The sequence below is a fragment of the Phoxinus phoxinus genome, assembly GCF_949152265.1.
Source record: "Phoxinus phoxinus genome assembly, chromosome: 4".
Classification (NCBI taxonomy): domain Eukaryota; kingdom Metazoa; phylum Chordata; class Actinopteri; order Cypriniformes; family Leuciscidae; genus Phoxinus; species Phoxinus phoxinus.
The window spans coordinates 16,766,722-16,791,394 of record NC_136879.1 but is presented as its reverse complement, the minus strand read 5'-3'; the positions used below and the strand labels follow the sequence as shown (position 1 = coordinate 16,791,394).

The following is a 24,673-nucleotide window of genomic DNA, read 5'->3' as shown; positions in this document are numbered from 1 at the left end:
ACACCACTCAGCCACAACAACTTCTGCTCATGGCTGAGCCCTGCCCACAGAGCTCACCACAGACAGACTGTGACATACTAGAACTGCTCCAAGATTCAACACCCAAGGACGACTTCCTGGAAAACAGCCAGGAAAACCAGGACAGCATATTACAGCATCCGATAACACGAGAACAACAACAGCCCCTCTCACCAGACACGCTATCTCTATCTCCACCATCTCCACTTCTGGGCTTCTCAGAGAAAATGGAAAAGCTGGTGTACGCTGGAACCAAACTATCCCACTCTTTTGCAAGCCCCCAGATATCAACCAAAACACGGCAGGCCTCACAACCACCAAAGCCTGCGGGCCCAGTTCGCCCTCCCCCTCCTCCTGCAAGAGTTCTTCGGACTCTGCCACAACGACAGGTCTCACACCCTACTCCTTCTGCTCGAGGTGAACCAAAAACAACTGATACCAGCTCTCATTGATATGTGCCGGGTCCCCGCTATGATAACAGTAACTTTCTCAAATGTTTACAGAACAAGCGGGAACCCTGTGTGCCTGTATCTTTCTCTATTGCTGTTCGATTACATGATAGAAAGTCTAAGGCCTTCAAAAGCCATACAGCAAACCCAATCTGGTGCCTATTACACGCCAAACTAAGACTGCTGCGCGGACAAAAAGTAAGACTGTTAAGTTAGCACTTTTAAACATCTGCTCACTTAAAAATAAATCACTTCTAGTCAATGACTTAATAACCACATACAACCTGGATTTTATGTTTCTAAATGAAACTTGGCTAGAAGACAACTGCAGTGCAACTGTCCTCAATGAAACATCCCCTCCTAACTTTACTTTTATGAGTGTCTGCAGAGTGGGTAGGAGAAGTGGGGGAGTAGTTGCTCTTTTTAAAGATGTCTATCCATGTAAGCAAATATCATTTGGTAATTACCCGTCTTTCGAATATCTGGGTATTGTGTTAAAAGGTGCTCCACACATTTTATTTATTATTGTTTATAGGCCTCCAAAATACTCTTCAGCCTTTGCTGAGGACTTTACAGAACTGTTATCAACCATTTCCTCTGAGTTTGACTGTTTTGCTATTGCTGGAGATTTTAACATTCACATAGATAATGCAGAAAACAGTATGGCAAAAGAAATCAAAACTGTTTTAAAAACTTTTGATCTGACTCAGCATGTACATGGACCGACACACAATCGTGGACACACTCTAGATTTACTTATCAGTAAGGGTCTAAACATTTCATCGATTGTTATTAAGGATGTAGCACTGTCTGATCATTTCTGTATTTTCTTTGATATATTGATCTCTCCTGCCATTGAAGCTAGATCTGTGTCTGTCAAGAAGAGATGCTTAAGTGAGAACACTAGTGTACTATTTATGAAGGCTATATCTTCAACACCAAGCATATCTGCTGACTCTGTTGATTTTCTCCTTGATTCTTTTAACTCAAAAGTTAAAAGTGTAATTGATGATATTGCTCCTGTGAAGGTCAGGAAGAATGGTAGACAAAAGGCACCTTGGAGAAACTCAACAGCAGTGCAAAATATGAAAAGACAATGCAGAAAAGCAGAGCGCATGTGGCGGAAGACAAAACTTGTAGTCCACTATAACATTTACAAAGACACCAGCCATGCTTTCAATATGGAACTAGGCAAAGCTAGACAGACTTTCTTCTCAAATATTATAAACAGCAACTTAAACAACACACGCACTCTTTTTGCTACTGTAGAGAGATTAACAAACCCCCCGAGCCAGATTCCCAGTGAAATGCTCTCAGACAGCAAGTGCAGTGAGTTTGCTTCTTTCTTCTCTGAGAAAATCAATAATATCAGAAAGGTGATCAGCACATCCTTGAGTTGCACTGGGGTCAGACAGATCAGACCACAACCTGAGAAAGTAGTTACTATGTCTGATTTCAAAGAAATTGATGGCAAAATTTTAGAAGAAACCGTACAGCACCTTAAAACATCAACCTGCGCCATTGACGCTCTTCCCACATCTTTCTTCAAAAGTGTGTTAAACTGTTTAGAAGCAGATCTCCTAGAAGTGGTAAATGCCTCACTTCTCTCTGGAAGTTTTCCAAACTCCCTGAAAACTGCAGTTGTCAAACCCCTCCTGAAAAAGAGCAATCTGGATAAGACTATATTAAGCAATTATAGACCGATCTCAAATCTTCCTTTCATTGGCAAGATCATTGAAAAAGTTGTTTTCAATCAGCTGAACAAATTCTTAAGCTCGAATGGATACTTTGACAATTTTCAATCTGGTTTCCGATCACATCACAGCAGAGAGACAGCGCTCATAAAGATAATTAACGATATTCGCTTATACTGATACAGGCAAATTATCAGTGCTGGTACTACTCGACCTCAGTGCTGCTTTTGACACTGTTGATCACAACATACTTCTTGACAGATTGGAAAACTGGGTGGGGCTTTCTGGGATAGTCCTAAAATGGTTCAGGTCATACTTAGAAGCGAGAGGTTATTATGTGAGTATAGGAGACCATAAGTCTGAGTGGACATCCATGACATGCGGAGAATCTTGGGGTGTCTTTAGAGTCAGACCTTAGCTTCAGTAGTCACGTCAAAGAAATAACTAAATCAGCATACTATCATCTAAAAAATATTGCAAGAATTAGATGCTTTGTTTCCAGTCAGGACTTAGAAAAACTTGTGCATGCTTTCATCACCAGCAGGGTGGATTATTGTAATGGACTCCTTACTGGCCTTCCCAAAAAGACCATAAGACAGTTGCAGCTCGTACAGAACGCTGCCGCCAGGATCCTGAGCAGAACCAGAAAATTTGAACACATCACACCAGTCCTCAGGTCTTTACACTGGCTCCCAGTCACATTTAGGATTGATTTTAAAGTATTATTACTGGTATATAAATCATTTAATGGCCTAGGACCTCAATACATTGCAGATATGCTCACTGAATATAAACCCAACAGATCACTCAGATCATTAGGATCACATCAACTAGAAATACCAAGGGTTCACTCAAAGCAAGTAGAGTCCGCTTTTAGATATTATGCCAGCCGCAGCTGGAACCAGCTTCCAGAAGAGATCAGGTGTGCTCCTACAGTAGCCACATTCAAATCCAGACTCAAAACACATCTGTTTAGCTTTGCATTTACTGAATGAGCATTGTAGAACAGTATTTGAATGACGATATTAAAGTTTTCGTCTGAGAAAGAACTAAGAATGTGAATGCAGGGCTAAGGAAAGTGAAAAGAATGTGCAAGTCAATGAAAGAGAAAAGAAAGTTGATAGATGGAAGTCGTAAGAAGATTGAAAGAGAAAAGAAAGTTGATAGATGGTAAGAAGATTGAAAGAGAAAAGAAAGTTGATAGATGGAAGTCGTAAGAAGATTGAAAGAGAAAAGAAAGTTGATAGATGGTAAGAAGATTGAAAGAGAAAAGAAAGTTGATAGATGGAAGTCGTAAGTCGTAAGAAGATTGAAAGAGAAAAGAAAGTTGATAGATGGTAAGAAGATTGAAAGAGAAAAGAAAGTTGATACATGTAAGTCGTAAGAAGATCCTTTTAAAAGAAAGATACCGGTTGATGTAAAATATGTCCGACTGTTTGCACTGTATTTTATTATTTTATTTTCCAAACTGTGATTCAGGAAGATTTTATTATTTTTTAGGGCTGTCTGATTGGAAGAGATTTTGAAGGGGAACGGGAGAGCTTCACTCCGACGAGGCGAGTGAAGATTATCTATACTACGGAGAGTATAGAGGTTCGCTGTTTGTTTAAAACAGCAAAAGTGAAACGTGCTCTGTGGGGGACACCACCCCAGCAGAGGACGTCCCTGGATTGTAGGTCCAGTGGCACCGCAAACCTGCTCAATCACTTCCATCTCAGATAGGGTTTTAATTATTCTTATTTCTTTTGATTATTTTAATTTCTTCTATGTAAAGCACTTTGAATTACCACTGCTTAGCTTTGCATTTACTGAATGAGCACTGTGCCACTGTTCGTCCGACTGTTTGCACTGTATTTTATTTTCTAAACTGTTTTAATTATTCTTATTTCTTTTATTATGTATGTAATTATTTCAATTTCTTCTATGTAAAGCACTTTGAATTACCAATGTGTATGAAATGTGCTATATGAATAAACTTGCCTTGCCTTGTAAATGAATAGGTACACATCACACCACATAACATCAGTTCCAATGAACAACAATCAATCATGTACTTCCATCTCACAGTATAGAAATAAAATGAAACTGGATATTTATGTTTTTAATCTTTTAAATCTATTTATGCATCACATTTTAATACACTCTAAAAAATGCTGGGTTGTTTCAACCCAATTTTGGGTAAAATATGGACAAACCCAGCCGTTGGGTTAAATTTTTACATTACATTTTTAACCCAATGTTTGGGTTTGTCCATATTTTACCCAAAATTGGGTTGAAACAACGCAGCATTTTTTAGAGTGTATATTTATAATTTTTTAAAGGTTAAGATGAACTTCTGCTCCTCATATACATATCAAACATGTATATTGGCAATTAAATGAACTAAATCACCCTTATTTTACATATGAAAACAAGAGGATAAATACTCTCTCTCAATCAAATGACTTGTAAGTCAACAAAACAGGGTATAAAGGCACCTTTAGCGGTGTGAACACTATCAAAGAACTGCTACAGTGGTGACTAGCTTATCTGAGCTAGTGTAACCCTGGTTAAATAAAAGAAGTTAAGTTTAATTTATTTGCAATTTATTAACATCTAATTTCCCTACTGAAGGTAAAATAGTGATGTGTAAAAGCGATTTTAGAAAAATAGTGGGTGAATTAAGAAAAGCAGTTATTAATTAGTTGATTTGCGATTGACCAATGAGAACGCTCCCGACATCACGCGCTGTGCGTGTGTGTGGACGCGCCTGCGAAACGAGAGTTGAGCATAGAGGAGAGAAGACGTCAGTCGATCTTCGCCCTAAAAGTTAAAAGTATATAGTTGAAAGAAAAGTAGAAAAAACGTTCATTTAATTCAATTCATACCGTGAAGTGTATGGAGAAGCTGAGTGAGTGTTGAGTTGCATTTTACTCCGGTGAGTCAGAATAACTTTCTAAATGTTAATGTATAAACTTCCTAACACGATTAAAAAATGGTTAATTCGTTTGACTAAATTGTTATTTCCAATTTCATGTCGTATTTCAACGTTAGAGATTAAAGTGAATCGTGTGGATATTCCTCGTTCACCGACGCCATTGCTGGCCACGCGGGCCTGTGAGACACGCATGGGTGAAAGCAAAAGACGATTAATATAGAGGTAAATGAGTAATATATAAGTTCTTGTGGAGAACTACTGCTTTGTTCTATTGTTTAATTTTACTATTTCATTTTAAATGATTGTAAGTGTGGTCATATTGAACCGCGTGGTCATTCCTCCATTTCAGTTCACGGGCGCCATTATTGGTCACGTGCGCTTGTGTGAGAAAGACCAGTAGGATTGTTTTAGAGGTACATAGTGTAATATCTCTTCTTGAAAAATTTTATTTGTATGTTTAATTGTTATTTTGATATGTGATGTGAAATTCTTTCTGAAATCACTAAATGAATGTTCTGGTCTGTGATCAGGCCAGGTTTTTTTGTTTTGTTTTCTCTTTCTTTTTCTTCTTTGTATTTCTATTTTGTCCTTGATTCTGCGGATGGTGATGATCTGTGATATCCTGTGAGAAATTTCAAGTTTGATGGCGAGCCACCCGAATCTATTACGGTGAAAGAATCTACTAAGGTGAAAGGACATCAATTCGTAAAGAAGAGTTCAATATCCTTTCCTTTCTGCTCCAGTCAAGACAATTCACATGTAGAGACTATTGAGTTTTTCTTCAAGATTTAAAGACCAATACAGAGACTGATACAAAACTGATATATGCTTGAAAAGAGTGTTTAAGGAAAAGAAAAAAGACACCACTCCATTATTAATTTTTTAAATTTTATTTTCTTCTGTCATTGCAATTATCTGTTTATGTTTTGGGGTAAAGGAAGAGTGCACTCCAGGGGAATTTTCATGTTTAAATTGTGTGTATAATTGACTGACATTTGTAATTAACCTTTCTGATTTTTCTCATTGGAAACCAAAATTACATACCAGTTGTATTCAACCTGTGTCGATTGTTGTTTCTCACCACAACCCGCTACCTCCTTTACGAGCTAATAAAATAATCTTCTGATTAATTATCTGCACCAATAGCAATTTAATTAATTAATTGTTAAATACTGCAGACACCCGTTACATAAAGTTTGGCGAGCCAGCCAGGAGGTGGCGCTGTTGCTGAGAACTAACAATCGACACAGGTTGAATACAACTGGTATGTAATTTTGGTTACATTAGCAAAACAAACCAAAACAAATTCACATTCAAATGTTAACGATTAGCGCGATTAGCGATATTTTATGAGCATCTCAATCAACATAAAACAATCTGAATCTGCGTCTATATGGTATCAACCAGTAAGAATCAGGTTCACAACTCCGATTGGTTTTAAAATAACATTATTTGGTGCAATAATGGAGCTAGTACAATCAGCATAATAATCGCATTAGTATTACCATCCTTACCGGAGGTATCTTGAGAAGCTCAAGATACCTCCGCTTAACTCTTAACTCTCTCTCGCGAGAAGAAAAAGTATCCCGGGCCTTTAGTCATGAGATCAGAGATTAGTTAGGAGTCAACTAACCTTCTGTCGACCTCTTTTCTTTAGCCCGGATATTCCACTCCTTTGAGCCGATGTTGCAGCTACAGAAGTCTCCGACTAGCACACACATCATACACTTATATGAGATATTTGTGAGGAAAGATGAAGACATCCTGGTGCTGGAATATCCTCATCACGGCATGACATTGTTTGAATATGTACAGAGAAACAGAGGCAGCCTGACTGAGATTGCGGTGAAGCACATAATTCGGCAGCTCGCTGTTGCGCTGCAGCATTGCATGCATCACAGCATCTTTCACGACACACACATAAAAAACATCCTCATATATCAGAACAGCCTGGAGGTCAAGCTGATGGACTTCAGAGGCGCACTGATCCTCCCAGAGACACGTGAGTCGGCTTCTCCAACACCGCCCACTGTTGATGTGTTTGATGATGCTTTACTAAACTCTGCACATGTGTTCCTACGGGAGCTGATGAACCCATTTTAAATGCAGCGGTCAGAAAGTACGCGGAGTGGGCCGTGAGTGACGATATACGGATACTGCTGGATGCGCTGGTGCCCAAAATAAGCCGATGGTTTTTGCAAATGTCACATTTGTCCAAAGGTGCGACCAACAACAAGAGTGAAATGGAAATGACATTGTTTGAAAAACATATAGAGCTCAGTAAAATGATCAGTGTCAATGATGAGCAAAGTGTAAAACACAGCGGATTGACAATGAATGTTTAGCATTGGATAAATGTTCATGGGCATCCAGCAGTGTTGCGCGGGTCAATGTATAAACAACCCGCACCCGACCGACGTTTTCAACGACACGCTTTCTGACCCACATTTTTAAAAAGTAGTAAGGGGGGGGGGCATGTGTTTATCCAGTCTAATCGAAGTGTGTGTCTCTCCCCCGACTTTCCCAGCAAAAATCCCGCCCCCTCTCAGAAAATACATAAAACGGGCATTACTGAGCTATATGCGTTTAAAAGTAGCCTATTAAAATGGTACAATGGCATTGCTCAGTTCAACGTGTTGGGAAATCGGGCATACAAGAAGTACACATGACAAAGCCAGCACTTTGGTCATCATCTTTCATTCTTTCGGCAAATGTCTCCCACACTTTGCTCTTTCCATTTGTGTATTTGCGGAGCTTCCACTCCCCAGTCTTCACCTTTTCTCTTGCCGCCTCCATCTCTACCGTCATCTTCGCGCCAACTCTCTCTCTCTCTCTCTCTCTCTCTCTCTCTCTCTCTCTCTCTCTCTCACACAGCTTTCAACCTAATGAACACACAATATTTAAATATTCGGTATGGGATTTTTCTTTGAATTTCTATCGTTAAGAGGATATTTTTCATACCAATTCTTGTTGTGTTCTAGCAGCTTCTTCAACGGCGGAAATGCGTGTTTGATTTAATAGTAAATTTCCTGGGGTGTACGCGCCACCCTCAGGCAGAGTAGAGAGTTGCACTCCAGTAACCTTATGTGGGTTACACATGACTTCACTGTACATGGCTAAAGAATCTGCAATGTTCAAAATGTGGCTTAGTGTGTGTAACACTGAATAAATGCTGATTAATAAATGAATGCAGTGTGTTTTTGGACATAAAAACACAATTCCCTATAAAGTTAGCATTGGAGGGTTTGTTATTTTACAGCAGAGAATAAATTCAATCTCCATCATATAAAGCGATCGAGTTAGGGATGCAAATTATCGATTAATTCATTAATCATTAATTGATTGACCTTATCGATCGATTAACGATTAACTGATAAGCGGCTATTTTCCTGAGAATGTACATTTCTCACGGTATCAATAGTGTCTTTAACATAAAAAGCAAAATATTGCTTATATACTGAACAAAAATGCATGTTATATTGCTCAAATGATGTTTTATTGTAACAGTTGGGATACGGTACAGAATGGGATTTATGTAGTTTAACAAAATAAATTATGCACAGAAAATTAAAATACATAAAAAATAATTGTGCACTGGCTCACCTGTTGCAAACATTAAGCAACATAAAATAAATGTTAAATAAAAATCTATATGGTTAGGCTTAGCCTAAACTATATTAAGTCTACATAATAATATATCTGGTAAACTTGAAAAACTTGAAACATTAGTAGCAGCACTTATTGATGCTTGGTCTGAGAAAGGTAACAGTAAGATTACTAGACCTGGAAACTTCAAATATAGAACTGAAGGGATGTCAATTTTCACAAATTCCCATGATCGATCGTAATTTAAATTATGTGTCTGCTGCTGTGCATATGGCCAACAGCATGACAGGGTTTGTTAAAAACGCTATGTTACTCACCAAATGAATGAGAATGGCTTTCAATCCAAATAAAGGGCTAGTAGGATTGTAAAATGTTTCGATGTGAATGATAATTATATTAAATTATTTAATAATCAAATATAACGACTAATAATACAACGTGTCACCAACGCCGCCTCAGATGCGTGCTTGCAGTGTGTTGTAACGTTAGACGTGCACTGAAAACGGCAACTAAACCCAATGAATTCACAACGATTTAATAAAATAGTGTTCTGATGTTATGTAATATGACAGTCCCATTATTAGTCGTGCATTGCTGCTTGAGCGGCGCGCGCTGAATGAACCGTTGAGCACTTTGCTAGTGCGTTATTTAACTCAAAGAAGCGCAACCTATATGAGATTAGTCAGATATATACAAAATAAACATGATATTACAAATGATATCTGCACAAAATGACGTGAATGCACAAGTGAACTTGAGTTACGTGCCATTCAGAATGACTCATGTTGTGGACGTGCTCTTCCTGGAACAACGCGACACGGCAACTAAACCCAAATACTTCACAATGTTTTATTACACTATTGTTCTCTTTATAATGTTATGTAATATGACAGTCCCAATAGTCATTATTAGTCGTGCATTGCCGTTTGAGCTGCACGCACTAAAGATCACGCGTCAACAATTCTTAACCAAATGCATCCAATATGAGATAAATCAGATATAGATAGGCGTACACATAATAAACTATTACAACTTACATTTGCACAAAACAAAAGGCTGCGAATGCACACGAAAACTTATAGTCATGATGAAGGTGTAAAATAGTCCCAAACATAACTCAGGCACGCTCGCTTGTGTTTCGCGGTTGAGCAGCACGCACGCGCATGATCCTGCTTAATCGATGATCGATAAGTTTGATCGATTAATGTATTATCGACAATTAATCGATCGTCGATTAATCGTTTGCATCCCTAGATCGAGTCTCTTCAGGAGATTTGGTCTAAACCGCTCGATTTAAATAGATTATAGTTTATCTATGTACGCGGCGACGTCACCGGCAGCGTGAGTTTCATATGACGTCACAGGCCGAGTTGTTCAGGTCAGTCAGTGCAGCGATTATCATCAGAGTTAGAGTTAGTCAGAGTTAGTTAGTACCAGAGTTAGTCAGAGTTAGACATGATGGAGGAGAGAAACTCAACAGAGTAGAGTGAAGCTCCCGCTTCCACTAGAATCGCGTGGGAGAACAACACCACAGGTTAATACACACACACACACACACACACACTTTTGACCAAGTTATACTTTAGACCATGCGTGCCGGAGTGTGAAGTCTGGACGTCCTGTAAAGAACACGTTCATATTCCTATGAAATATTAGATAATATTATGAAAATGTTGGCAATTATTTTTCCCATTATTACATGTTGTGACAATTTACCAAACCAGAATCCTTAGCAAAGCCATGAAGATCCTATCAGACATGCTCTGTTTAATGAGTTCGAGAGATTACCATCGGTCTGTGATTTAGGATGCCAGCATTTTTTTTAAATAGGGAGGGGGCGGGAAATCTCTCCTGCCACAGGCATTAAAATGCTTAAATGAAAGATAGTGTTTTTTCTTTCTTGTAGAGTTTACTGAGTGTTTACTGAGTCCTCAGTGACGAGTCTGGGAGGACTGCTTCTGTTTTTGTCATTGATTTTGTGATTTTAAAAATGTGTTTTTGTGTTTTCATATGTTTGTTTTTATTTCTGTGTATGCATGTTAAAACTCATTGCAACAAATATTCCCCATGGGGATAATAAAAGTCAACATCAAGAACATATACTAATATGCAAATTAGATACAGTGTACAGATACATTGTATTGAATGGGAATTACATTTATGGACATTTTACCCTCATATTGCATAAGTAAAATTAAATGGCATATCAATTCATTCCGATATATCTTCCATAACGTAGTTGAGAGTCATCTTTATACAATGTTTGGTTAAAAAAATATATCCCGAAATCGAAACGTTTATTGGTGAATGAAAGAAAAAATCCCAATGTAATTTTGTGTAATTTTATTGTTAAACAACAGAGTCCTGGTGTCCACTACAGAGAACATGCATATGGATAACATATCCTTTTTCACAAATGATTTGTTTCTTATGCTCTGAACAATGTAATGACATTAAAAAAAATCTCTGGGTGTCAGGAGCATATAAACAGACATAAACAGGAGACAATTAAAATGTGACTTACGTGTAGCGCAGCTTTAGCGACGTGTGTGTGATTCTTCTCGTGTTTTTCAATGCAGAACTAGTGCATCATTCAGCCGTAATCTGTGCTAATAACACACACGTTTCTCATCAATATTGTTGTTTGCAGAAAAGCACTCAAAGTGGACGAGTGCGCGTGCCAGCGGCCGGAGAGCGTGGAAACGTCTCTTCCACACGGAGACCAAAGTGTGTGCTTTTGTGCCTGAGGAGGAGCGTCCACAACCCCCGCAGGACGCACCACGCACACGGACACGTCCGCTGGGGTCCAGGGCGACACGCAGTGAGTGTTTATTATCGTCACTCATGCTTCTGGCTTTAGTGTAATCTCTACTCCTGTGGTCTCCTGGCCTCAGGTGTGTTTGCGGCTGGACGTCAGGCTCATGCTGGATATTATTAACATGCTAACGTGTGTTTTTCAGGATCCTTTCGATCTCTTTACGAGGTGGTGAAGGAGCTAAAAACCAGAGGCGACCGTACTGATTACATGGGATTCCGCAAGTCGGATAGCAAACGAGTATGTTACTCACACTTTTTCCCTCTTGTTCTCTTCTGCCTTTAGTCTTCAGTCCTGACATAAACATACAGTTTTGATCAGAAATGTAAAGATTGTAGATGCACATAAACTAAAGTGGATCAGATTACTTACGTTTGCAACAATTTTCTTCACTTTTTAGGTGCTCATCAGTTTTTTTAAGAAGAGCCGGCCTGAGAAGTTGGTGGACTTTGTAAGTTGACAACTTTATTCTTCATGAAATTCTCCAATAATCGTTTATTAAATTCTAATTTGGTAATTGATAAACCTGTATGTAGACCGTATAAGATATAGTTGAAAGCCTAGAAACATCAGTTGTAAAGTACATTGCTTTCATCTTTAATAAACTCTTTAAGCCCAAAGTATGTGGTTTAGCCCCAAGTATATTTAAGTAATTAAATGAATATAAACATGTGATTAATTGACTGATGGCTTGAATGAATGACAGGAAAGCCCAAGAGTTTACTTTGAAAGGCTCGCGAGATGAAAAAGTATCCCGGGCCTTTAGTCACGAGATCAAAGATTAGTTAGGAGTCAACTAACCTTCTGTCGACCTCTTTTCTTTAGCCCGGCTATTCCACTCCTTTGAGCCGAGACGCAGCGGCGATGTTGCTGCTACAGAAGCCTCCGACTAGCACACACATCATACACTTATATGAGATACTTGTGAGGAAAGATGAAGACATCCTGGTTCTGGAATATCCTTATCACGCGATGACCTTGTTTGAATATGTCCAGAGAAACCGAGGCAGCCTGACTGAGTTTGTGGTGAAGCACATCATTCGGCAGCTCGTTGTGGCGCTGTAGCACTGCATGCATCACGGCATCTTTCACGACACGCACATAAAAAACATCCTCATATATCCGAACAGCCTGCAGGTCAAGCTGATGGACTTCAGAGGCGCACTGATCCTCCCAGAGACACGTGAGTCGGCTTCTCCAACACCGCTCACTGTTGATGTGTTTGATGATGCTTTACTAAACTCTGCAAATGTGTTCCTACAGGAGCTGATGAACCCATTTTAAATGCAGCGGTCAGAAAGTACGCGGAGTGGGCCGTGAGTGACTATATACGGATACTGCTGGATGCGCTGGTGCCCAAAATAAGCTGATGGTTTTGGCAAATGTCACATTTGTCCAAAGGTGAGAGCAACAACAAGAGTGAAATGGAAATGACATTGCTTGAAAAACATATAGAGCTCAGTAATATGATCAGTGTCAATGATGAGCAAAGTGTAAAACACAGCGGATTGACAATGAATGTTTAGCAATGGATAAATGTTCATGGGCATCCAGCAGTGTTGCGCGGGTCAATGTATAAACAACCCGCACCCGACCAACGTTTTCAACTAACCCACCCGCAACTCGGACCGCAAAAAAAATAAAGAAAATATTGTACCCGACCCGCTTTCTGACCCACATTTTTTAAAAGTAGTAAATGCTCACCGTAGCGTCATTTGGGCCATAGACATAGGCCCAGCAAAAATCCCGCCCCCCTCTCAGAAAATACATAAAACGGGCATTACTCAGCTATATGCGTTTAAAAGTAGCCTATTAAAATGGTACAATGGCACTGCTCAGTTCAACGTGTTGGGAAATCGGGCATACAAGAAGTACACATGACAAAGCCAGCACTTTGGTCATCATCTTTCATTATTTCGGCAAATGTCTCCCACACTTTGCTCTTTCTATTTGTGTATTTGCGGAGCTTCCACTCCCCAGTCTTCACCTTTTCTCTTGCCGCCTCCATCTCTACCGTCATCTTCGCGCCAGCTTAACTCTCTCTCTCTCTCTGTCACACAGCTTTCAACCTAATGAACACAATATTTAAATATTTAGTACTGGATTTTTCTTTGAATTTCTATTAAGTTTGCCATCATACCATAAAGGGTAGAATACCGGCTAAACCATGACGGAGGAATAAACTCACGTAGCCATCGGGTTTCGTTTGACTGGCGTGCACACACACACAGGCGCATGCAGTCATTTATTAAATTGCAACAGCTGTAAAACCACAATGATAATGATAAAAGAGCACATTCAAGGTCACCAATGTTCAACACCCCCACTTGCTCTTAGGCTGAATAACATTTAGACATGACACAATAACATTAAAACATGTACATTTACATCACACCAAAAATAAAACACACAAACCTATCAAGCATGGCTTTGGTTACAGGTTTGGTCAGAATATCTGCAACCATGGCTGCCGTAGGACAATATTCAATAGTTATCTTTCCATCTTCAAGTGCAGATCGAACAAAATGATACTTAATGTCAACATGTTTACACCTTTGACGGCATATAGGGTTATTTGACAAAGCAATTGCCCCTTGATTGTCCTCATAAATTGTGTGTATGAGACGAAGAACCATATAAGTCCATATTTTCACATTTTGAATAATACATTTTTTTTTATTTGGACTCTTGATTATAATTTTTTTTTTTTTTTTTTTACTTGAAGATAGACAACAAAAGCTTCCCAAATCTAATGAGATAAGTTTTTTTAGTATCAATCTTAAAAATAAAAAGTTAGAGTAATTTACATTTCTGGAATGTGGAAGAACAGTATATGTCCAGTTAATGTGGAATAACAGTATAAGTCCAATTCATCATATCACTTTAAACCATTTATCTACTATCTTAGTTTTAATACAGTAACAGAACATTAAAGAAAATATTAAGCATTTCTTTCTTTCAATTTATTTTATTTTTTGCCAACGTAAATCACAGAACAAAAACACGGACAAAACAGTACGAACAATGAACAATACATAGGTATTAACAAAAATAATTTTTTGTTCCTTTAACTTTTATAATACATTTCATAAATAATTACCCCATTCATTAATTCACTAAATAAATAGATACCTATATATTCCTATTATACATCATAAAATAAGGCATACAAGATAAGCTACAACTACTATTATGATTAATTTTACACAATATACCCCACCTTACCCTGCACATAACCAACACATACTAGGCTACTCTCCACATTCTAATGTCCCATAAAATTCTTGGGCCTCCGCTGGCATGTAGGCTATCATTTTCATTAGGTCACAGTGCTTCTCCTTCTTGATGGGCAGAGGGTCATTGTAAGCACGAGCATACGTGGTGAAGAACAAGGGAGCTGGAGGTGGTTGATTCTTCCTTTGTTTGGTGATCAGCCAGGTCTTCCATCCCTCGTAGAGGCTGTGGCTTCCTTTTGTGTGGACACACCATGGATCAGCAGCTGAAATTCAATTCATTCAACAAGAAATTCAATAAAGATTTTTTTTCATGCACATATCCCCAACACTGTTAATCTCAGAAAACCAACTCTTTAGTTTTTTACCTGTCACTTTCAACCACATCATGGATGTGATTAGGAAGCCAGGTGGTCGCTTTAATGTTGCATCAGGGAGCTGCCTGAAGTCCGCACATTTCATCTCAATTACTTTAAATGGATGCTGCTGCCTGGCTCCACGGATCATCTCGGCTACATCGCTGGGAGTGTGGAGTGTGGACACCTTACGCCTCTTGTCCAGCGTGGCAAAGGAACGGTCACAGGGAAGGAAGGAGTGACCAGACACCATGAACTTCTGCTCTATCTGACTGAAGTACCCTCTAGATACGAGCAGGGCCATGAGGTTTAGGACTCGCCAGTTGTTGTTCTGCCCACAGCATCGGTCACTATAGATGATGAGCTTCCGTTCTCTTGCCTGGACTAGGGGAGCGAAAGATGTTTCTGCCCACTTCAAAAGACAGCTTGCCACCTCGATGGAACCTCTGTGAGCGATGCCCTCATGCCAGAGCCACATTGTAGGAGGATCGTCAGTGCCCATCTCCTGGATACAGAGGTTGTAGTTGGCCAGCTGCCGTTGATAGTATACGTTGGAGTGTGTCAGGTTTGGCGTGAACACTACCCCCTGCATGTCGATACAAATGACATGGCAGTCATCATTGGCTTTGGCCCACTCTGTGTCAGCCTGCAACTGGGTGTACGCTTTTTCAGCTTTCCGGTGGTGAAGCTCACTCTCGGCTGAAATCTTCAACCTTTCTCCATCTGTTGTAGCAGCTGTTAATTTTGAGAACAGGGCATCACATTTCGCACAAGTGTCACTTCTTGGCTGCCCAAAACTGAGGTTCTGCTGCTTGAAGAGGTCCCTATAGAGCCAGAACTTTGCAGTGGATGTTGGATTGTTTTCCTTGTACAGGCGGAACATGCGGAGCAGGTTTAAATCAGGGCTCAGGTACTCCCTCTCCACATCTCCCTTCATCCGTGAGTAGTGGTTCGGTTGGTGTGGGAAGCTCAGGATATGCTCTCTTATTCCCTCTCTCACTGCAGGATGAATACTATGAGGCCTAAAAAAAAACACACAACTCATGAACAAGGGAAATATAATAAACTATGCTGGTCTGTTTTGCACAATTGCATTGTTTCTGTGACAATAAAATTAATTTAATGTATAATTCTAAACTTTCCTCTAAACTATACGATTTTGTTTGTCACATACAGTCATTAAAGGGATACTTCAGGATTTAGCATTAAGCTTTGTATCAGTAGAAAACCTAATTCTTTTTAGTATTTTTGAATTACCATGCTTTCCTCCCTCATATCCCCCTGAGATGAAAGATTTATATATATTTTTTGTCTGGAAAAAGTCCTCAATGACGCATAAATCGTCATTGTTTACATGCACACCTTTTGTTTCAATCTAACTGAATTCATTCCGATTTGTGAATCTGAATGTAGTGTTTACATGAATGCTAAACATGTGATCGATTGATGTGTGCGTTTTAGCATTGCAATCTGGGAGTTGTTGTCTTTCATCCCCATAAATCAAAAATAAATTTTCTGGCTTTTCTCAGTCTAGAAGGCTCCAAATTCCAAATAAGATCATGACCTTTGTATCATGTTGTAATGATACAAAGAATAATCATACATCACATTTGCATAGCACTTTACCTCTGATATCGATCTCAAAGTGCAAAAATATGTTTCCTGACTGGGCAACAACAGTGAGCTTAATCCTAACCATTACGGTACATGCGTTATAGGGTGGCAAGGCACCAGACTCCCTATAATGCCAGCGTCCAGTGCACCATTAGATCAGGGAATGTTGTAGGGCAACTGATGCTGACATTGGTGCAGTTTTAAAAACTAACAGGACGAGAGCATGAGGTCCTTCAAGATTTTTTTTTTACTTACCTGTTCTTATGTTTTCCTCTGAAGTCCTCTAATGGAGACCTGACTTTAGCTACCTGCTCTGTTCCCTCAGACTGACTGCCTAACTTTTCTTGAATAACCTTTTCAAAGATAAGTAACTTTAAATAAATATGTAATGGACAATGTATCTAATTAAAATCATGCATGTAATAAAAAGTTAACAAACGGAAAACGCTAGGCTATATAAAACTTGCCTGTAGGCGACTGTTGGTCAGTTGAAAGACTGACATAAATGTGAGCTTACAAACAGCAAGTCTTTGGCCTCCTTGTTGCACATGGTACTTGAAGGTATACTTCCTCTTAGTTATCTCAGTGTCAGGCCCACGTGGTCGCCTGCGACTCACCTTGTGCTAGAAGTAAAAAGACATTTACCATAGCGTAGTAGGCTAGCCGTCGTGTAGAGCTGTCAAGTTAAGGTCATTAAGTACGTGAGTAGGCTTTGGTTAGGAGAATGAATAAGCCAATGAGTATGCCTTTTAGGGCACCAATTCGCTGTGGTCTGTAATGCACATGGCGGCCTACTTGATGCAGATCATCAACATTTACAGTGATCAGGCACATGTGCAGTCTTAGTGAATTGAAGGCATACAGTAGTATTAAATTCACTGGTTATTTCATGGGCCTACATTGTAATGCATTGCATACTGTTGACATGATATGAATTGCTTACAGTAAGTTAGCCTACCTGCTCCAAACCAGAGAGAATGATAGCCTGTTGCCTCTCATAAGAGACAGCATAAAACTCTGTGAAGAGCTGGAGTTTTCTTTGGTCTGTTAGGCTTGAACACTGCCTGGGACACGTCTCCTTGCACACCTTGCCCTTAACAGAAACAAAGTCACATTAGCGGGGTTTTTTTTTATAGCTATAGAACACGAGAGCTATTAGCAGCTATTAAGGTTACTAGCTAGAATATATAAAAGCTTACACAATCAATGCATTTTTTTATTATTACCTTTTTATTTTATTTTATTTATTTATTATATAACAAGTAACAAACATAGCATAGCATACAATATTACAAAACAAAGTGTTGCATTAAATGGTAACAGGGGATTAAAAAATTATATCAAAATATTTTAAACGTCAATTTTTTTTCATTTACCAATTTCAGTGAAGACATAAAGCAATCAAATTCTACTCTAAACATCTTAAAGATTGGGGATGAATTTACATATGTTTATGTATATATAATTCTGCCAGCAGTACGTATAACACAATCAATGAATGGTATAACATTAGCCTACGTGACGCAGCTGGGCTGGTGTTAGAGACGCACCTAAAGCGTTTCGATTCATTTCTCCGTGGTTATAGGGAGTAACGTTAGAGACATGCTTAAAAACATCCCCTGAATTTTAACACCCCCTAATTTTCTCAGCTTTCATTTCGACCCATTCATGACTTGATTCGCTAAACAGTCTGAGGTGTATGAACTTTAGTAACGTTAGACGCCCAGTAATATGCCCCTGTAACTAGCTACAAAGTAACTGGCTAGCCAGCTAACATTATCCCGCTAGCCAACGTTAGGGACATTAAACACAGCTAAAATGTTTCGATTAATTTATCCGTGGTTATAAGGAGTAGCCTACAGCATTTATTTCGACTCATTCATGACTTGATCCGTTAAACAGAGTGAGCTATATGAACTCTAAAGTTAGTAGACAACGTCCAGTAGCCTACACGCCCCTCTGACTGTAACCGCTAACTTTAGATACTTTGTATACAGTTCTTTCACTCACCTCTTTCGGTGGACTTTTTCCTCGTGTTTGCTCTCCTCTCCGGTTCACATATGGTTTCCCAGCATCCCTTAAATACTTCCTTGCTCTGTCCTTCCATTCATAAATGTTCGTTCTCCTTTTTTTGCCGAGGTTTTGCCTTTTAATGTCCGCAGCGGACATGAAAGCAACCAGCGTCTCCATTTTTCGTTAGTGGACATAAACGGTTTTTCCACGTGAGACTATTTTAAAATTTAAAATACAGAGTTTTGGTCACAAAGTGGCACACATACATTCAAGTCACATGGTTATCTCAATTTTTGTTTTTTTGGACTTATACGGTTGTTCGTCGCATGAACTCAATTGTCACTGGTGTGTAAATACATTCATTGTGAAAAACATTGTGCAAAACAGCAGCTATTGCCGTATTTTGAAATGTAAGCGGGGTTAATGTCAATTAACAGATGAAATAGGCTACTATAGAACATTGTTTTAGGACAGAAAAATAGAATCATAATTTAAAAATAGAGACGAGAACAATATAGGCCTAGGCTTTATTTCATATTGTAGCCTACGCCTAGACCTCGGTGGGCGACATAAGCCTATTGCCCGTTGGGAGCAGCGTGATAAAATAATAAATAATAAATAACAAAAATAACAAACAAAAATAAATTAGGTGCAATGAAGCTGATTAATTTTTACGATTCTATTGAGGATTGAGACGAATGAAGAGCGTTTTTCTGGAGAACACACACTGGAGAAACCGGGCATTTCTCAGTGAGTAAATTCATGGCCGAGTGGTAGAACTTACGCATCGATCATTTGGATAACACTGGTTCAAATCCCGGACAAACATAGACTATTGTACATTTTATATTAGCCTATTAACCCTCTGGGGTCTGAGGGGTTTTTGGGGCCCTTGACATGCCCTGACATTTGTGCTTATTTCAGCTACTTACAACATACCTTTGGCCAACACATAATTATGCTGTATTGCAGCACAAACTCTGCTACAATAATATGTGAGCAAAATAGAAGTTACATGTTTGCATTTTATAGAAAAAAAGTATTATGCGTGGTTAGTAAGTTTTGGGAAAAATTGTGTCACTGCAATGAGCTCATATAACTCATACTGAATAGTTTGGCACAAGACTTTATTTGATCAAAAATACAGAAACAACAGTAATATTGTGAAATATTATTACAATTTAAAATAATGATTTTCTATTTTAAAGGGGTGGTTCAGGATTTTGGACATCGGACCTCATTTTCAAGTTAGCCTGGTTGTTATTCATCAGTGGAGACAGTTTTCAAAAAATTTCATCCAGTCCTTCCAGTTGCATAGTTCGCCGATGCTAGGCTAGCGCGAGTCAACGGTATAAGCTAGCCTGCCATTAAAAACAGTTTTACCCACTCCAAAGTACACCAAAAGCAAATAAATTATAACGGCAGACTGTCGATGTAAATGTCTGTTGAGAGAATAATGTTAGAAATCAAACTACCCTTTCATTGCATTGCAATAGTTACACTTTGTTCCCTGTATTTATTAGCACAGTCTACAGCAGCGGCGGAGTGATATTAAGTTACCTAGGCAACCGAGAGAGTCTCCACATGACGCAAGTGTATTTACCTGCCGCTGACACTCATCACTACAGAAGCAGAGTATATTTCACTAAGAAATCAACACAGGACTATGGCCACGTTTGAAAGCCATGCCAATGTTTCAGACTTTGGAGACGAGGAATGTGTTTTATTCAACGAACCGTACATGTATGAGCCGGAATACACAGACGAAGAACTAATCGAGATAGATACTAAAAGGGCAGAAATTGAACTGTAACGTTATCTCCACTAATGCTGTCATTGTCATTCTATAAGTTATGAGAAGGGACTAGCTTAATAGATAGCTATAGTAGCCTAACAAAAGTTATTACCTGTTCATCTGCTGTTGGTGCATATGGAAAGACGGCTGGAACTGCATTCCTTGTCAGTGACTTATGAACGTTTCGATTATGGGGTTTTTCAAAGTCGTCTGGTCTAAAATAATCACTACAAATTCGCAACTTTAATAGTCTCTGCCGGTGTCTCGTTGTCCAAGCCAGCAGAAAGAAGCCACAGTTGGTTCCTTTCTGGATCTCTCAATGGAAATTTGTGGAAACTTTTTGCATGACCATCTATTTGGTTTATTTTTACAATTTCGAAATGCACAACGAATCACCATGTTGCCAATTCCTTAGTTTATAATCGAATGTTTTTCAATATCGTTGTTCAAGGCTACTACTAGATAGCTAGACGTCCCGTCTGTAGTGCGCGCGCTTCTGTTCTGTGTTTACTTTTCGGCGCAGTACTACTAACCGGAGCAAAGTAAAATTCCGCCGCTGCTGAGAAACTAGTTCCTGTAAATGTAATGCGATCATTGAGATGTAAGAGTACCGGACCGGTACTTTGATTTCTAACATTATTCTCTCAATAGACATTTACATCGACAGTCTGGCGTTATAATTTATTTGCTTTTGGTGTACTTTGGAGTGGGTAAAACTGCTTTTAATGGCAAGCTAGCACAGATACCGTTGACTCGCGCTAGCCTAGCATCGGCAAACTATGCAACTGGAAGGACTGGATGATTTTTTTTGAAAACTGTCTCCACTGATGAATAACAACCAGGCTAACTTGAAAATGAGGTCCGATGTCCAAAATCCTGAACCACCCCTTTAATATACTTTAAAATATAATTTATTTCTTTGATCAAAGCTGAATTTTCAGCATCCTTACTCCAGTCTTCAGTGTCACATGATCCTTCAGAAATCATTCTAATATCATGATTTGATAATCAGGTATTATCAATGTTGGAAACCGAAATCAAAGAAACTGTATTATTATCGTTATCAATCACTAATGGCCATGGATTAAGACAACCGATTTTGTAATTTCACACAAGAATAGGTAGGCCCTACTTGTATATTATGATGAGTATATTATGTATATTGTAAACACAATTACATTTCATCAGTAAAATATTACGTCTGTGCACTTACCATCATTCTCGATTGAGAACCGAACGACACCTGCGTGTCCCTCTGCTGCATAAGGAGAGCGTGATGCAAACACATTCCTAAAAAAATAAAAACAACTGTGTTAGCATACATTATCCAAAGATGGGCAATTAATGGGTATGGACGCACAATGCATGTAGTCTATATATCTTTTGATGGGCCATAGGACGGAGAAATATCTATTTATGGGCCATAGATGCGTCACCGCGAGCTGTTGATGGCCATTATCATTAAATGTTCAATTTAGAGAGAGACCCGGTGCGCGCAGTGCAGGGAGACTAAATAAAATAAAATAAAAGAGATCCAGCGCGAGAGAGAAGCAAAGAAAAACGCATGATCTTAATTTATGTTGCTTGTTTGAACTGGTTTCGTTTTGTAGACAAGCCTACTGTTTGTTTATTTAGCTGCAATTTCTTTGGCAATAGCCTACAGATTTAAAATGTCGCAAGAATAAGATTCTGTTTCTTACTTAGAAAATAAACTCTAACTCGATGCAACCCTGTTTTAAATAAATAAACTGCCCCCGACACTTTATTTAAACCTTGAAATGCCCAGGATCTGTTTTCTTCCTTTGCTATGGCAGGTATCAATGTCATTCATCTCAATTTCGTGAATGATTCACAAAACAGTAATTTAGCAGATTAAAGCTTCGTCATTTTCATTTTCTGACACGATCGGCTGATAATCTTCCTTCATCAGTTTTCTCGTCTGTCCTCTACTGGAATGTAGCAAATTTATGTTGAAATGTGCCATTGATAATTAAACAAAACGCTTGACTTCAATTAAAGGACAAGTTCGGTATTTTACACTTAAAGCCCTGTTTACAGACCGTATCTGATGAAATAGAACGGTTAAGATTAAAATGTGTACACATGCTCCTGTCCTGAGAATTTTAGGTTTATTTAGCGTTTGTGGACCTATTTTGCCGAACGCGTCACACCCAGATTCTTCCGTTGAGAGCTTGAATAATAGACACCAGTTGGTGGCGATAATGCACCTTTGCCGATTGCAAGCAAACCGCTGGCATTTCATTTAATACACAGAAGAAGCAGAAGAAGAAGCGGCGGAGGAATATCGTACCTCACACAGCACATTCAATACAAGTCAATGGAGGTGGACAAACACTACGATAAAACCTGTTGGAAAGCATCTTTTTCAGCGTTTTTTTTTGGGACCGTATCAGTGAACACCCCTGACCACTCGGTGAGTTTCACGTCTTTGTAAACGAAAGTTTAATGTGTTTTAGGAAGGAATCTGCCAGTGCACATAGACAACCATTGTGGGGGTGAGGGGGGAAAGCTAAATAAACCTAAAATTCTCGGGACAGGAGCATGTGTCCAAAGTTTAATCTTAACCGTTATATTTCATCAGATACGATCTGTAATCAGGGCTTTAAGTGTAAAATACCGAACTTGTCCTTTAACAGTTACCTATCTAAGCATCAAGAATGGTAAAACATTTAACGCTGTCAGCCAAGGCTGAGATTCGGTCTCGCATCGCTTGAAACTCTGTGATGCTCGTGCTGTTGCGTTGTCCACTGAGCTATCGTCGGACCGCTGTTAACATCACGTTTTATGCTCTTACAAAGCCTCATTGATGTAGCCTAATATTTTTCTATTGCAATGTTTTGTGCTGAAATGTTTTCATTATTTATTAAATGCATTACATTTAATTTCAGTCTTGTGATTATGAATTCGTTTAACTACATGTTTCACTTGAATTGATCTGTTACCACATTTCAATCACTCTCAATGAGCCGCGGCGCGGCGGCAGATTACGCAATAGAGAGAATAAACTGACACTTTTCATAGTCTGCGAATGTAGCGCCTCTTAGCGGTCAAAGGCAGCAAATACACACCCACAATTTTAAAAGTCGTATTCTGGTTGAGTACCATCTGTACATCACATGCAACTCGATAACAATAATCAATACTGGTTAGTGCATGGTCATCATCAAATTTTATTCCACACTCATAATCCCTCAAATACTGTGGAGGCCTCTTCTCTCTCTGTAGATAACGCCTGCTCTCAATACTTTCCCTTTCACCTGTGTTGGGGCTTGGGTCACACATTTCAGATCTTAAGACCTGGGGATTTATTAATTCTATTTTCTCAGGTTTTGGTAGGTGAGTTTCGGCGCTCTCCCTACGCACATCATCTTCACACGTTAACTGATCTGTCTGAGTGTGGCATTCTGTCCCACTCTTTGTGAGAAACTCCACCAACCTACTTTTGTTCACTTTTCCTGAGTCTGGATAGAAAACTAGATATGCAGGGCTATTCTTGTCATAACCAATGAAAATCCCTTTTTCACATCGAGAGTCTAACTTTCTTGTTCTGTTTGTATGCATAGCACTCTGACCCAAATATTTTCATTTTTGAAAGATCAGGCTTCTTTCCAGTCAGCATATAGTATGGAGTCTGTTCTACACGTCTGGTATAACGTCTGTTGCGAATAACAGCTGCAGTCTGGATTGCATACGTCCATAACATTTTTGGTAAGCTACTCTCGATTAACATACACCTTGCCATGTCAAGCAAAGTTCTCCAGCTCCTCTCAGCTGTCCCATTCTGATGGGGTGAATAGGGAGCTGAGGTTTCGTGTCTAATTGCATTTTTAATTGAAGTCTGTTCTGACCTTCTTTGAAAATGACCGTCGCTCCCTGGGACGTCGCTGCCTTGACTGAGAAGATGTCCTGTGGAAAAGATGGGACGTACAGCGCCCCCATCAGCATCGTTTCCACCACTTGACCATTGTTGTCTCTCAGGCGAACTTTGGCCGTACCTTTCCGCTGGTCCTCTCTCCATCAGCCAGCTCTAGGATGTGCTTATGTGGCTCAAAACTTTTATCAAAGTCCTTGAACTGTGTAATGTCCCGGATGATATGCGACGTGGCTCCTGTATCAACCATGAGACCTTTTTCCCTCACCCC

At 39.2% G+C, this 24,673-nt stretch overlaps 2 protein-coding genes and 1 long non-coding RNA gene across 4 annotated transcripts in view; 2 read left to right on the top strand and 1 right to left on the bottom strand.

Moving 5' to 3' along the window:
- The first annotated feature begins 4,994 nt into the window (after positions 1–4,994).
- On the top strand, positions 4,995–5,909 carry LOC306996453. 2 transcript variants are annotated; one of them, XR_013797092.1, is made up of 4 exons: positions 4,995–5,078; positions 5,195–5,300; positions 5,428–5,491; positions 5,609–5,909. It is a non-coding gene; the product is annotated as an uncharacterized lncRNA (long non-coding RNA). The 2 variants fall into 2 exon arrangements; XR_013797093.1 differs by having other exon boundaries at positions 5,428–5,909.
- A 1,235-nt stretch (positions 5,910–7,144) lies between these two features.
- LOC306997482 (serine/threonine-protein kinase pim-1-like) overlaps positions 7,145–24,673 on the top strand; it is a gene marked incomplete at its 3' end in the record, with an annotated part of 133,233 nt that continues 115,704 nt past the window's right edge. The window contains exon 1 of the mRNA XM_079610786.1: positions 7,145–7,298. Coding sequence (XP_079466912.1) covers positions 7,280–7,298 — 19 coding nt within the window. The 5' untranslated portion in view covers positions 7,145–7,279. The remainder of the gene's footprint in view (positions 7,299–24,673) is intronic.
- LOC306996794 (uncharacterized protein) lies at positions 14,292–16,037 on the bottom strand. Its single transcript, XM_079609686.1, has 2 exons — positions 15,101–16,037; positions 14,292–14,998 (listed from the first exon to the last, which is right to left on the bottom strand). Exons 1-2 carry the CDS (start codon positions 16,023–16,025, stop codon positions 14,751–14,753), a joined length of 1,173 nt encoding a protein of 390 aa, XP_079465812.1. The 5' UTR covers positions 16,026–16,037; the 3' UTR covers positions 14,292–14,750.

Bases quoted from the DNA above. Each gene is read 5' to 3' on its own strand.
- LOC306996794 (XM_079609686.1), bottom strand. From the start codon at position 16,025: ATGAAGGGAGATGTGGAGAGGGAGTACCTGAGCCCTGATTTAAACCTG. The intron at 14,999-15,100 runs GTAAAAAACTAA...ATTGAATTTCAG, and splicing joins GATGTGGTTGAAAGTGACAG to CTGCTGATCCATGGTGTGTC.